At 37.9% G+C, this 14,968-nt stretch overlaps 1 protein-coding gene across 3 annotated transcripts; it reads left to right on the forward strand.

Annotated features, from left to right (window-relative positions):
- Nucleotides 1-1,533: 1,533 nt before the first annotated feature.
- sh3bp2 (SH3-domain binding protein 2) lies at nucleotides 1,534-14,968 on the forward strand. 3 transcript variants are annotated; one of them, XM_026942622.3, is made up of 13 exons: nucleotides 1,534-1,907; nucleotides 7,185-7,324; nucleotides 7,516-7,618; nucleotides 8,845-8,962; nucleotides 9,129-9,196; nucleotides 9,865-9,947; nucleotides 10,048-10,110; nucleotides 10,214-10,727; nucleotides 11,399-11,510; nucleotides 11,827-11,882; nucleotides 12,158-12,233; nucleotides 12,355-12,414; nucleotides 13,950-14,968. In XM_026942622.3, exons 1-13 carry the CDS (start codon nucleotides 1,828-1,830, stop codon nucleotides 14,085-14,087), a joined length of 1,611 nt encoding a protein of 536 aa, XP_026798423.2. In that variant the 5' UTR covers nucleotides 1,534-1,827; the 3' UTR covers nucleotides 14,088-14,968. The 3 variants fall into 3 exon arrangements, with proteins under 3 accessions (XP_026798423.2, XP_026798421.3, XP_026798422.3); XM_026942620.3 differs by lacking the exon at nucleotides 1,534-1,907 and adding an exon at nucleotides 5,535-6,673; XM_026942621.3 differs by lacking the exon at nucleotides 1,534-1,907 and adding an exon at nucleotides 5,546-6,673 and having other exon boundaries at nucleotides 11,402-11,510.

A 14,968-nucleotide genomic window follows, 5' to 3' on the forward strand; every position in this document is an offset into this window, starting at 1 on the left:
GAACTTGAATGGCGTTGAAACTCCTTTCATCAAAAGGATCCAAAGTAGATATTACCTCTCCACAAAAAATAAAATTAATATGCCTGCCAGTTGTCCGTATTTCTGTAGCATGTCTCTATCTTCTACCAAGTTGAGTTTCACTGCAGAAAATATCTTAGCAAGTAAAAATATCTTAAATATAGATGTATTCACCTAATATTTCTATTTTCTCAATTTTTTTATCAAACATAGGATTCTTAAGCATATTTCTAGATAATTTTACTCAGTTTTACTCCGTTACTCTGTATTCGATTGACGGATAATTTTGTTTATTTCAAGAGTGTATTTCTAGAAAGAAGAAAAATTATCTGCCAATAGAATAAGAGCAGCATTTTAAGCTTGAAATTAGTAACTATGTGTAGAAATAGGCTTAATTGTCTTATATTTGTTACATAATAACTTCATAATGAGAACTCTGTTCTTTTATTCAAGATCTCTTGACTATTGTGCAGAGTTACAGTTTCAGTGGAAACAGTGAAGAGTTACAGTGGAATTATGAATTGACCCCAATAATGAACCCAACTTTGAAGTCATTTCTTTCTCTTCCTCTTGCCATCTTGACGCAAAACCAAGGTCGACCATCTGTATATGCTGATTAGAATAAGGAGCTATGATAAAGAAGTCATGATATCCACTGTACGAGTTGTCAGTGTTAATAACTGATAATGGGAAGGTGCTGGTTCCACATTTTAGGACAACATTAACCATTAGCTCATACGTCCACGTAGGCTTCATGATCTGAGTCTGGCCTTTTTTTTTTCCTTCTCGTATTGTTCATTCAGTTTTAACTTTACCATGTGGTCAGCTGGATTTGACTTCAACCTGTGGAATAGGAAGTGAGATGAGTGGTTCATTCTGCATTTGTTACGTACAGGGTAATAGATATACAAACTGGAAATTGACCATATTTGGACAATGGTGGTAATACCATAAAATTCACTTAAAATATTTGATCATGGTATATTAAGTCATCTTGTATGAATATAAGGAGTATCTAGCTATAAGGTATGTGCACTTTTCTGGCTGGATGTAAATGCTATAAGAAGGATTTGCAGTTCCAAGAAGAAAAGTGTGTGTTTGGAAACCAAGTTGTAAAGCTTCATATAGGTTTTAATAAACCACTGTTGTATTTGTGTTTAGCAAGCAACTTATGATCACTTACTGAAAAGCCTAAAATTTCATACTGAGAAAAAAGTTCATAATCTTTCAGGGTTCCTCCAGCAATTCCAGATTTAAACTCTAAGAGTCTGTGGTCAATGTATAAAAATATAACAATTCCATGTCTAAATACAAAAGATAAAACATATGATACACATATAATGCTGTAAAAATATAGGATTTATTAGAATGCTTAGCAAGACAATTCAAGATCTATTTTTATGACTGCGGTCTTGAGAAATAGGAAAATCTTTTGAAAGAAATTAGTTTTTTCAGAGAAACATGTCTGGACACCTGTTATAAGTCAATGACCCTACTTTAGAGACCTATGGTTGTTGGGGTGGAAAGTCCCTCAAGCTCAGGCCCTGACAGTGAGAAACGGCCAATCAGCTTGTCCGAGCCATCAGCCAACAGGAAGTGTGGCTCTGACACAGTTGCTGTGTGTTCATGTTGTGGCTCGGAGGAGGAAGTGACTTGACAATGTGTGAGAGTCTCAGATCACAGGCAGCTAGTCTCTTGCTCCTCAGCTCTATCAGTTCCTGAAGATTGGCTTCTGCGGTATCTAACATGCCTACAATCATGTGTTCAGCTTCAGCCTGATAACATGGTAATGGACTCTGGCGTATATCTATGGCGCTCTCAGTGAAGCAAAAGAGAGCGTTTACACATCCGCATGAAGAAGCTCGTAAGAAAATGTGTTGGAATATTATGTAAGTGTGTTTTGTTTATCTGCCAAAGTGATCTTGATCAGATATATATTGTAATCCAATAATATTGTGTTTGAGTAAGTGTTTGAGCCATTAAAATGTCTTGGCGAGTATGTTGAGAACTTCAGTGACTTGTAGAGCAGATAGAAGTGAAACTAAAGTTGTGAAGCTTTTCTGTGAAACTGATGTTGCAAACTGCTACTTGGAAGCAGAAAATAACTCCGGCACTCTTCTGTGATCACGTACGCAGTCACAAACTGAGTATTGTAAATGATCAAGCTATTAATACTCAGAGTCTCTAAAATGTTGGTTCTTGACCTCTCTGGATGAAAAAAATAGTCTCATGTGTCATTTCTTAGGTTAGGATGCCACCAGTGTCTTAATGTCACCTTTAACCCACTCTTCCACTGACTGTGTACCAAATGCAGAGTTTGTGGGTGTAAACTTTTGGTGTTCCACATGCTGTTCTAAGTGTTTTCTTAGGGATTGACTTCTGGTGATTTGGCAGGCCATTCAAAGTGTTCCTTTGCTCATCAAACAAGACACTCACAAATTTGGCCCTATGCACCCTACAGTTGCCATCCTTGAACGGTAGAGTGTCAGTATTGCGTTCTGTTTGGACATGCAGCCCATAAGGGAACCTCACAGTCTAACCAACAACTGACAGGTTTTATGCCAGATTTTTGTTACATGTGTCCAAACCTATTGACATTGTAAAAGAAGCTATATAATAGCAAACCATTTGCCATGTACGACCTAAGCTCCTTGGACAAAAGATGAGCAATCATTATGATTTAACTCAACTTTGTCATTGTACGTATACACAGTTACAGTACCACAAAACATTTTTGCATATCTCAACTAGAAGGAAATTGGGGTCGGAGCACAGGGTCGTCTTTTGACCTTTTCAGGATTATTGTCTTATTGGCTCACTGGCAGGATTTAATGTCCAAACCCTGCAGTCACTATCTCAAAATCTTTAGTTGTAAACTAGCTGTGAACACGCACTGCGTCAAAGTTGCCAGCAGAAGGTCAACGTGTGACCACGGTTAAGTGGGCGCGCTTCCTGCAGCAGGTGAAGCAGCCACGTACGCAGTCATTTTCTCACGCTATACTCAGGCATCCTTCAAGTCTGTTTTATTTAGGCCTTGTGTCTTGATTCTTCTGAACTCATCTGTAACTAAAAGCGTGTTTCCTGTGGCATGCCCATATCTGGATAAAAAAGGGAAGTGATGCAGGGGAAAACCATGGAAACCACCAAAGCAGAATTACTTCATGCAGTCTTCTGGTTACATTATATGTATAAACATTATGTTTGTTTACAACAAAGTACTGTTGGCTGGTCAGACAGTATTTTCTTTCCTTCTTAAGAATATATACACATACATTAATGTACATTAAGAGGAGTCTCTAGTATCAGTATTTTTGTAACAGTCAGTAAGTTTTCCACCGCAGGAAAGTCTTTAGGACAGAGGACTTTGCGTTTTCTTGTGGCATGAGAAGTCTTATTAACTTCAGGAGAGACAAATAGTTAGAGGTTGTTGAGGGAATTACTGTTTATTTCTGCTTTTATGTAAGTGATAACAGGAACTTGTTTTGTGTAACTATTAAATAACTATACATAACTAAGTAACTGCTTATGTAACATGTTCTTTAATAAATGAAAACTTGGCAAATAAATAAAACACATGGGGATGTGCTGTTACTAGAAAATAATCAACTTCAGAGTGGTAACAGTAATTCTGCTTTATGTTGAGCTGCATCACACCACCCTGTCATGGATTATTTTCCTTATAACAGCGTGCCCCATAGTGTATTTTTCCTTACTTATTTAGTATTCTTTACTTAATGCTTGGATTAAAAAATTTAATTGATGAAATTCAGATGTAACATAGAACTACGATAAAATAATATCAGTCATTCCAGTCAAATATCTTCTTTCTCTGAAAGTATGCGATCTTTGGAAACAATGAGTGACAGAAACTACCAGACGCTTTAGATAGAGATCTAGATTGTATTAGTACTGCAAGCTCTATGTTTATACTGTATTAACACAATTAAAATACACAGATGTGTCCAAACAATACACATCATTCGTTAGGTGATGATAATTCAGAGAGCTTCAGAAAGCTATGCCTCATAAGTCCAATCCTGTCTGATGCCTGCTGTTGTTCCACTGGCCTCAGAGAATCTTACGTCTGACAGTTTTGAAATGAAAGTTAAAGAATCCTGTGTAAATCCGAATTCACAACTAATTAGTTCCCTGGTAAATCATTTGTCAGTTACTAAAAGCATGAGATTCCTGAGGAAACTGTAAACATTACAGTGTGATAACATCACACAGCTGATGTCACACCATGTCATTTCACCAGAACACTGGCAACAATTTCAGTGAAAAGGTTTCCTATTGGTCAATTGGTCTACCACTGTTTTGTGGATTGTATCATGGTGTTTACTGAGTCATAGCTTTTATAACATGCACAAAAATCACAGCTGTTTATTTTAAAATGCTTCCAGTAAGTACCTAAAATGCTAGTCAGTAAGAAGGAAGTCGGTCAATGAATAAATGCATTTTCTTTTTCTGTTTTATTTTTATCTCATAAGAACGATTTGAACCCGAGGCACTGCCTTTGTGCTTTTCGTTGTTTGAAAGTCTTTCCTTTTTTATTTACTCCGATCAAGCAGCAAAATGTAATATTTAGTGTCAGGTGAAGTGAACGAATAAAGCTCAGTATACATTTAATCAGTGAGCTTGTCCTAAATGTTAACTCGCAGTTAATATTAGCATTAACTCTCTGTGATATCTGTCATATCAGCATGTGGCTTCTTGTTTGCATCTCTGAAAAACTCAGAAACTCAGGGCTTCAGCCCAACCTTTAGGTTAACTTGCGGGAAGTCACCTCAGGAAGTGAGTTGAATAAAGCTAGCATTTCTCAGCCTTCAGGTTTTATGAAATTTCTGTACATTTTTTTTTCCATTGTTTACCACCTCGCCTGCACACAAGGAGATCTGTGGCTCAGATAACATTGTAACAAGCTTAATTTTTCATTTCCTTTTAATCTTACAAGTAAATAGTGTGCCATAGATTTCAGTGAAGAAACATACAAAAAACATACCTTTACATTTCATGTTTATCCAGTTTCTGTAATTTATGTATCCATAATTGCTGGATGTATTTCAGACTCAGCATACGGGCTTGTTTCAGCGTTGAAGCATATTGACTCTATACATATTGCTCGGGGTAATGTAGGTTTGGGTGTAGGTTAATTTACGTTAATTTCGTATTTGTGAATATATTTACGTTATTGGGATTGAACAGATAATATGTTCTAAATGAATACAAATACAGATATGAATAGGAGACACGGTATTCGTTTTATTTTATTTTATTTTATTTCATTTTTTTAGAATGATTGCCACATGGCATCTGGTTAAGAATAGAGGAATTCATCAGGACTAGGATCCTGAACATGCAGTGCTGTGCAATGAATGCACAGCTACCATGCCCACTTGTGGTTTAAATCCAAAAACAGATACAGATATTTGGAGCACTGAACACATACAGATACCCCTATGATATACTATAGTGAATGATTCCTTTTGGATAACCTGAAACAGAAGCTCGTTCAGGTTTACTGTCTCCTGATTGCTTCTATCCAGTAATATTGATTACTCAATTTGATATTCAGTCACTTTCTGTTAATAAATTAATTCTAGTCCTCAGGACTGGGACAATGAATTAAGCTGATTTGATTGCTGTAATTGTCAGTCATAATAGTTCCCGCATGATACGTCAACAAAAAACTGCTACTCTGTAGGTGGTGTGTGTCTTTTTTTAACTTTATTGCACCCACACAACACTCATGGGGAAAGGAAGGCAGCCTCTGATGCAAATTATGAGGGTAAGAATGTGTTTTTTTCACGTTTATTGCTCCCTGATGGAAACTAACTCGAGTTCAAAGAGGAAAAGAGATAATGCCTGTTTGTTGTTTGCTTTCATGTGGTTGAAGTTAAGGTCACGACAGGGCCAACAAAATATTTCTAATTACACTGCAATCACACTCACTCAGGCTATTTTATCGGCTACATTTAGCGTCAGCAGTGCTGTCAATATTCAAACATAATGTATTTGCAGAAATATTTTAGTCACGTATCCACAACTAAGTCAGCATTTGTGTAGAAGTTCTCTTTTGCCCCATTTGTGAAATTACATCCTGTCCTACAGTTTTGGTCTGGATCCGTCACGCTACATTTCCATGCTCTGTTCTTTGCATTGAACCTTCGGTTTCACTCGTTCCCTGGAGGTAGATAATCTCTCAGCTCCACCCACTAATGAGCTTCCAGAGCAATTTGGGAAAAATCAGATTCAGAGATCTGAGGGAGTTTTTCCCCTCCTCTGCTGCTTCATATATTTGCTTCATATGTCCTCCTGCAGACCAGCCTTTGGGCACCGGGTGTCACATGGTAGGCTTGGAACAGCAAACTCTGCTGGAAATCTGTGACCCTCAGCACAATCAAGAGCACAGTAGGGGATTGTGCATTCCACGGGAAACGTGTTGTTTCCTTCCCTTCCTGTCCTGGCTTTGTCTGGTCCAGGGTCAAGGTTTTGAGTGGAGGGTTTGCACTAATCGGACAGGCTTTATTAGCTGTGTGGTGTGTGCTGCACCTCCTCAGTATTATATGGATCTTCTTCTGGATATAGCCTCCACTGTCAGCATGTCCAGTGAGAGCAGGTCAGTGAGGGGCATTAGGAGGCAGATGAGTAAGAGGTAAGTTCAGGCGGTGGACTGGAAAAATGGAGAGAGTCTGAGAGTTAGAATTCATGAAAAAGCATTGAGTGTGTGCACTATGGTGCCATGTGCTGGAGAATTAATGGAGTTTTGATTCCATCCAAGTTTTGGTTTTAAAATCATTAATCATCGCTATCTTTCCCTGATTGTTCAAGCTTAAAATGTCTAATGTTAAAATACCAAACTGTATCTTCATATTTTAATTTGAGTCAGCTGCATAATTTAAACAAGCGTACACCTGATGCATACAAGGCCTACAGAGTTGCGCTCTTGTAAGATGATACTGTTTTATGGTTTTCTTTCTTGCATAGCACTTGTAGCAGTTTCCTGTCCTCTCAACCCCTCTTTATTTTTTGTTGTATTTCATTTCTCTCTTCAAACTAACCTTCACAGCTAACTATATACAGGAGGTACATCATCACACCAAGATAAATTTAGGGACTTCAGTGAATGAGCTGTGTTAAAGACTAATCTTTCATCTCTCCTATAGGAATATGACTGCTGCGCCGATTTCCTGGCCCGTCCCAATGAGGGCTATCGGAGCTCAGAACCTTCTGACCATGCCCGGAGGTGTTGCCATTTCTGGGTATCTACACAAAAAGGGGGGAAGCCAGTTCAGTCTAATGAAATGTGAGTATTGTCATATTGCCTGTTAGGAATTTACAGCTAAAATTACAAAACTATAACCAGTCCTTCATTCGGATTATCTTCCAGGCTCTTTCAAAACGTGTTCACTAGAACTGCTTTAGGTTTAAGAGTGACTAGTATGAAGACATTGAGGTTTGCAATTTCTGGAATATTTTCTCTTGCCAATCCCACAGGGCCTCTTCGCTACATTATAATCCACAAAGGCTGCGTCTACTATTTCAAGACCAGCACGTCTGCCACACCACAGGGAGCGTTCTCCCTCAACGGCTACAACAGGCAAGTTCATGTGTATCATTTCATTTACTGACAATGTGAAGAGCTAAAATGCTGTGCATACTTAAAAAAACCAACCATCCACTTCTACACCTCTGGGCATGCTGTACCTTTGCTTCTAGGGTGATGCTTTAATGAGTTTAAAGTTAGAATTTGAAACTGGCCAACTTCTGAAACCAGAGTTAAACTATGAGCATACTGAACTCAAAATGGACTCATGGTTTATATATGTTCATCTTTAACTGCTTGGTTAGCCACATCCTGTCCCACATTGAGCCCCATGTAACATTAGAAAGGTGTAAATTTTGTCCACTCGAAACTAGTTTTTCATGCATATTAGGTGACTGCAGATGATGTGAGGCATATGTCCCTGTCTGATTTTCCACCAGCACAGCAGTTGGCGGTACTCCTCTCATTTCCTAACCAGTGTCGGTCCGATGTGGTGTAGTCAGTGTGTGCTTAATTATTGTGTTTAGTCTCTGGTCCCAGCTGTGGTCTGGTAAAAATAGTCTTTTAGTAAATGCACATGCAGTCTGAGAACTTGTCAGAGCCAGCTGTGTACGTGTATGATCCATACTGGCCACCAGCATTATGTAGAGTGTAATTTGAGGCTATTACAAAAGCAGTGAGATTTTAAAACCAGATAAAAATCATCAGTGCTAAAATATGAGTATGAAAAGAACACTTTGTGCTGTTGTGGATGATCCCGTATAGATACCCAAAAGACTGCACTTTCCAGTTTATGCCCAAGTTTCAACATTACTGTAAACTTGTTTCTAAGGACTGCTGCTGTAATCATAATGACTGCCCCATGCACATCCCATGACTCTTATTTACAATCTGCTCATACTGAACATCCTTTTAGCACTCTTAGTACTGTTTGACTTTACAGTATACAACTGTGTGTTGTGCAATGATTACTGATAGCACTGTCTGATACCCAGAAAAGGATGGGTTTCCATTGAGTCTGGTTCCTCTTGAAGTATCTTCATTGTGTAAGTTCAGGGAGTTTTTAGTTGCCACTGTAACCTCTAGCTTGCTCATTAGGGATATAAATATAAATCTACATCCATATTTCTGTAAAGCTGATTTGTGACAATTTCTATTATTAAAAGCACTATGCAAATAAAACTGAATTGAAGTGAACCTCATAGTTCTTGGGTTTTTGGATTTTACTTTCTTGGCCAAAAATCACATTGTTTCTCAAATCATTTGTGTTTTGTCATCAGGGTCATGCGAGCAACAGAGGAGACCACATCCAGCAACGTTTTCCCCTTTAAGATCGTGCACTTCAGTAAGAGGCACCGCACGTGGTATTTTTCAGCAGCCAGTGAGGATGAGAGAAGGGTGAGATGTTTATTCATCACTCCATATGTTCCATGCTTCATCGGAGTAGTGTAGATTACTGACTGGTTTTGTTTTATGGTGTGATGAAAGTGAATTTCTTCCATAATTCAGTGGTTATTTCATGTGGCTTACCTTTACAAAAAACAATGTTTCTCATCTCCAACAGAAATGGATGCGTTATTTGAGGAAAGAGATTGGCCACTATAATGACAAGAAAGATTTGCTTGATGCAAGGTAATTTTTTTTTTTTTTTTTTTACACAGCATGAGCTTCAGTTTGGAAAAATAGAGTTAGATCATCTCACATGACCAAATTGGGAAGAAAATGGGAAAGAAAAAGCTTGTCTTGCTTTGCTTGCTTTTTATACGTATAACCTACCTATTTGCAGCCAAAGTGCCAGATGTGAGTTAAAACTTAGACCTGGGGTTTTTTCTATACTGATTACCTACATATCTATAGATAGTAAATGTGAAATCCGTTGCATGAAATCTGTTAGCTCACTCTGGATGCACTCTCAATTTACATGGCTGAATTTTGCATTTAAAGAATGTTTTTTGGAAATCCCCATGAACGTTATAGACATTACAGTATTTTTCAGTCCAGCTTTAATAATAACTTGGTGAGTGTTTAATTCATGTTCATGCCAATGTTTGTGCATTTCATTATAGCCCATAAGTTTCAGTGTTTTCTGATAGGGAAGTCTTTGGTTATATATGAGCACACGTAAAAATAAATTGCTGTCCACATTGTTAACTCCCACAGATGTACAGCGTTATTGGAACCACTTCCCTTTTCTGATAAATTAGTACTGGATATATTTATGTGCCAGTCTGTGTAGGTTCCGTGGTAACAGTGGTGTGAATGGTGATACTAAATGAATTCATTTCCCTTCATTATTCTAGTGAATCTGACTCTGATGAAAGTTTCTATGGCCCTATTGAGAGCCCTTTGGAAATCACCAATAACCCAGATGACCATGAGGGAGGTAGGGTGTGTGACTGACAACAAGCATTAAAGAATAGTGAGTAACTGTTTGTGCCTCTGTGAGCTTTCAATTAACATCTGTATTTTGCACTTTTTAATAGACTACGTGGAACAAAATGATGAAAGTGATGAGGACGATTATCTTATGCCTGATGGGCCAGCAGGTAGTTTTATATACTTTGATGCATGTTTAGATAGTGCTTTACAATAATTACATTTTCAAGAAAATGAAGTAGAGTAACTAGACACCTCATGTGGATTTTCCAGGTCAGCCCAAGGCACCACCTCCATCTTACCCTCCTCCACCTGTGCCCAACCATCCTAAAGGCCTTCCACCACCAGTACCCCATACATCCATTAAAGCACCACCGTACCCCATCCAGAAGAAATCAACCACCCCTGTTCCAAGCCCACCCAAACCTTCTGACGCCATGAATAAAGGCCCTCCTCCAGCACAGAAACCAGTCATTAACAGAATGACAGTTGCGCCGGGTCCTTTGCCCGTGTGCCAGAAAAAGCCTGTAGCCGGGAGTGTGTCCTTATCCACTCTCCCAGGATATGACCGGAAGCCTGCTCCTGCCATGGTTATTAAAAACCCATCCACTCTCCATATCTGTGAAGACCTGGAAAACAAACTGGTTCTGAACTCTCGTGACAGATCTAGTTCACACAACATGAAGAATTCCCCTGGTGAGAGAAAACTCACATCACTGGGCTACAAACCTCCGCCAAAGTGTCCACCACCAGGGATGAAGCCCAAACCCACTCTTCCATCTTTACAGTAGGTGTCCGCTTTCACTCCTTTTAGATCCTCTTTTGACTATTGTGATTGTGACTTGCTGCAATGTCTTGCTGGGTGTAAAGGAAAACACCCCCTTTAAATATTACCACATTAAATATGTTTATACTGAAATATTTGTGATGTGATTAGCAATTTGTTGGTTGCTGCTGAATTTTCATTCGCTTAGTTATGGCAGAGAACAATGGTGTTGTTAGTATTTAGCATGAAAGTCAAAGCAGTGGAAGTTGCTCTGTTTGAGCAGTGTGTACAGATGAGGGATCTGGACAGACTAAAGGACTAAAGCCCTGCTGCATCACTCTCTTTATGTAGAGACGAAGTGAGGCTTAATTACTACATCAACTACCATCAAGTAATTAAACAGCATTGTGGATAATGTAGGAAACCGTTAACCAAAATGAAACTAGACCAACAATGAAATACGTTTTCATTACAAAATATTCAAAATATAATTGGTTATTATAACATGTTAAATATAATGGTTAGTATGCAAATTGTTCAGGGTGGATTTTTCCTTTAAATGTACATCATATGTATACATTAATACAACACTGTAGATTATGGTTTATCCTTCCTCATCTTTGTCCTTTATGGAAAATTAAAGTACAGCTATCAAATCCTTCACAAAGCCATTCACAATTCTTTCCTCTCAGAAGATCGTCACCTGATGGGCAAAGTTTTCGGTCCTCTGTGGAAGAGAAGCCCTTGAAAAAGAGTGTCATATCAGACAACGATGAAGACTCTGACGATAATGACTATGAAAATGTGAGTGAATCTCATCAGGTTGTGAGTCAGTTTCTCAGTAGGCTTTACATTACACTTACATTATGTTCCCTTAATAAATATTTCCTTTTGCTGTCACTGCATTTTACGAATCCTGCATTTTTAGCACTTCTTACTGTGATGCTCCTTTACTGTAAATGAGTGTAGTGTTACTAATAGATTCTTTAGTAATTAACAATGACGCAATGGACGCAGACAAAATACTATAACTATGAAGTAACTCAGTGAAGTGGCGAGAAGTAAAAAAGGAACTATATATATATATACTATATATGTATGTTTGTTGTCTGGTTTTTAGGTACAATTGCCTGACTCTGTCTTTGTGGAAACAACTGAGACCAGTACTGTTGAAAAGTAAGAAATCTTTCCACAAACTTTAGGTTTTAGACTTATGACAAACATAGCTCCTATGCTCTGCTTATCAGATATTTAAGGAATAAGGAATGTGATGACACAGGGGAAATAGTGCACAAACATTAAAGCTATTCTCTAGCCCCCTCTACTGGCCTGGAGTGTCACAGGTCCTAATGTGGATTTTTCTACACTCTTGTGGACACTTTGACTTTGTCTCTCATCAGAGCCAGGTGTAAGATACCCTCGTTATTCAATGTTCCTTCTTCTTTCTTCAGATTATTTAAAGAGACAAATGCCTCTCCGCCGGATGGCCTTTACTGCATCCGAAACTCTGGAACAAAGACCTCAAAGGTACAACACAGCATGGTGCATATGCAGGATGTTATGCAGAAACAGTTGTGAAATGAGTGTGTGCTTTTTTTGTATGTGTGTGTTTGTTTAAACCTACTCATTTCATTATTTGGATGTGTAGGTGCTTGTTGTGTGGGATGTGAGTCTGAACAAGGCAAGAAACTACCGGCTGTTTGAGGAGGTGGGTGTTACACTTGCACGAGGTCGTCTGTGTGTAAAATTATTCACAATAAGATTACAATAATGTACTTATATACCATCCTCTACAGAGTCTGTAGTAAAAGTACTGAAAACCTGAGCCGAAGTACAAAAAATTAATCCCAGACAATTTCTTGAATTAAACTTAAATTAAAAATGTTAACATAATAATAATAATAATAATAATAATAATAATAATAATAAACTTTACTTATATAACACCTTCAGTATATTTAAAAGGCAGCTCAAAGTGGTTTACAGTGTAAAAAAATATAAAAATTGTGTAAAATAGAAAAAAATGACAATAATTAAAGCAGCATAAAAGCAATGTAAAAGTAATGAGCCAGTAAAAGTCTTACAAATTTTAGCCCCAACAGGAAAGCAAGCATATCTTAAAAAGATAACTGCAAACCAGCCATGATGAAAAAAAAAAAAGACAAAATGACAGCAAAGTGGATTTTTTTTATATTGTAGTAGAAGTGAATGCTAGAAACTGGTCACAGAGGACAGATTTAGGTGAGAAAGGTGCAGTTTTTAATTTATAAAATGTTTTTAGTCCTGTAATAATGATATAATGCCAAAGAAACCTTGGAAAACCTGGGTTTTGTAATATGTTCATGCATTGCTGTGCCTAGTTTTTTTTTTTTTTTTTTTTTTCAGGTTTCTGTTTATATCTGTTGACACCTGGTTGGCAAACTAGTTCCACAGAAAATGTAGGGGTTTTGCCATCGGGTCAAACCAAAAAATGCTCAAGGCTTTTTAGATTTAAGCAACTTATAAAGCACATGTCAGTTATAAGCAAGGAGGTGGCTGTTGAATGATTTAACTGCAGTTGCAGTTTGACTCGGAGATCAGAGGGCTCTGCTTTACAAAAAAATACTTAGTGCATGTTTAGAAAATAATTACTTAAGGATTCTTCTTCAATAGTTTTGGATTCTTGGCTTCATGAAGAGCTTCTGCTTGAAGGCCTCTCTGACTGGGAAATCTGTTTTGTGTTCTACATAGAACCCATAAAGCCTCCCGCAGAGGGACAAAGCAAAATGCCCTAGAATTAACCTTTTTTTCTATGAGTGTAGGAAATTAAATGAATGGCAAGAAAGTAAATGTTGTTTTCCACTTCTTGTAATATGTGCACATAGAGATTTGGAACAAAGGAGATCATTTAGATAGAAAAATTAATATTATCATGTGCCAATGTTATTATTTCTGCTTTTAAAAAACAATTAAAAATCATGAATGCAGCTGCCTTTAAGTGTGTGTGTGGTGTGTGTGTAGTAGCCTACCCTACATCATTCTTATTACACCATCAGTGAGGCCTAGTGGCACAACACATCGCTCAATCCTAAAGGTTTTGTTGTCGTGTTATTTCTAGATAATAGATTTTAGCTCTTCAGCCGTCACTGAAAGGAAATGTAACATAGTCATCAACTAGCCATCCTAACATGTCTTTGTACTCAACATTTGATCTATATTCACACTTACAGTTTATGCTCACTCTCTCTCTTTCTCCTCCTGTAGGATGAAATCGTGTACTTGGAGGCAGGCTTGAACTTCCCTTCCATGGCAGCCCTGGTGGAGTACTACTACAGCCACCCCCTGCCCAACCACGGCTCTCTGTGCTTACAGCAGCCCTTTGGCTACACACCACCCAGGTGACATCGTCCTCTACTGCCGTCATGGACAGATATCTTCATATCCTCATATCCTCATATCTATAGCCTTGTGGCTCCAGCTCTGGTCCTCCTGCTGGCTATAGCAGCTCACTACAGCTGATCATGTACTCAGCCATAAGGAGAAGTAAGGCTTGCCAGTGAGATTGCAAATATGGACTCGCAAATGTGGGTGCATCTGAGCTGCCATCGGACTAAATGGATTTAGCAGTTGTGGAGCTTTATCTCGGCTGAAATTGATATCAATCATACTCGGTTGTGTTTGATTCAGAAATGCTGGTGCTTATGTAACTATTCATACCTTTGCACAGAAACAATGCACTTGTGCACAATCTGCTCATATGTGAGCCTGCCGTTGCCTAAAACAAATAGTTCATAAAACCAAATAGTTGTTCTACAGATATCAGTGTGGTGAGATGGTGAGAAGTCATGTAGTGCAAAATGCAGCAGCTTCTCATGCCTTCAGTTTTGGTTTTTAAAACTCTCTAAAACTGAGTATAGAGATTAGTGAAGGTAAACACATTGTGTAGATGGTGTAACTACTGATATATTTTCCAGGTAAATTGACTACATTTCTTGATGTAAGAATGTATCGTGAGATATATAAATTGGGTTTTTATATATCAGCAATACAAAATTGCAGCAGTGTGCAACTGAGTGCTACGTAATACACGGTATGCCTGTATTTCTGTGTAAATACTGAAAGCATTATCATTTCTGTACAATTTTATATTTTATACCTGTACTTTATTACTTGTGGAAAATATACATATGTAAATTAAACAACTTTGTACCATTGTTAAATTATATTTTCTGTCTGACAGAGTGCTATTAGAAAAATAAACAATTATAGTGTTTGAACACAAA

The sequence above is a fragment of the Pangasianodon hypophthalmus genome, chromosome 17 (assembly GCF_027358585.1).
Source record: "Pangasianodon hypophthalmus isolate fPanHyp1 chromosome 17, fPanHyp1.pri, whole genome shotgun sequence".
Classification (NCBI taxonomy): Eukaryota; Metazoa; Chordata; class Actinopteri; order Siluriformes; family Pangasiidae; genus Pangasianodon; species Pangasianodon hypophthalmus.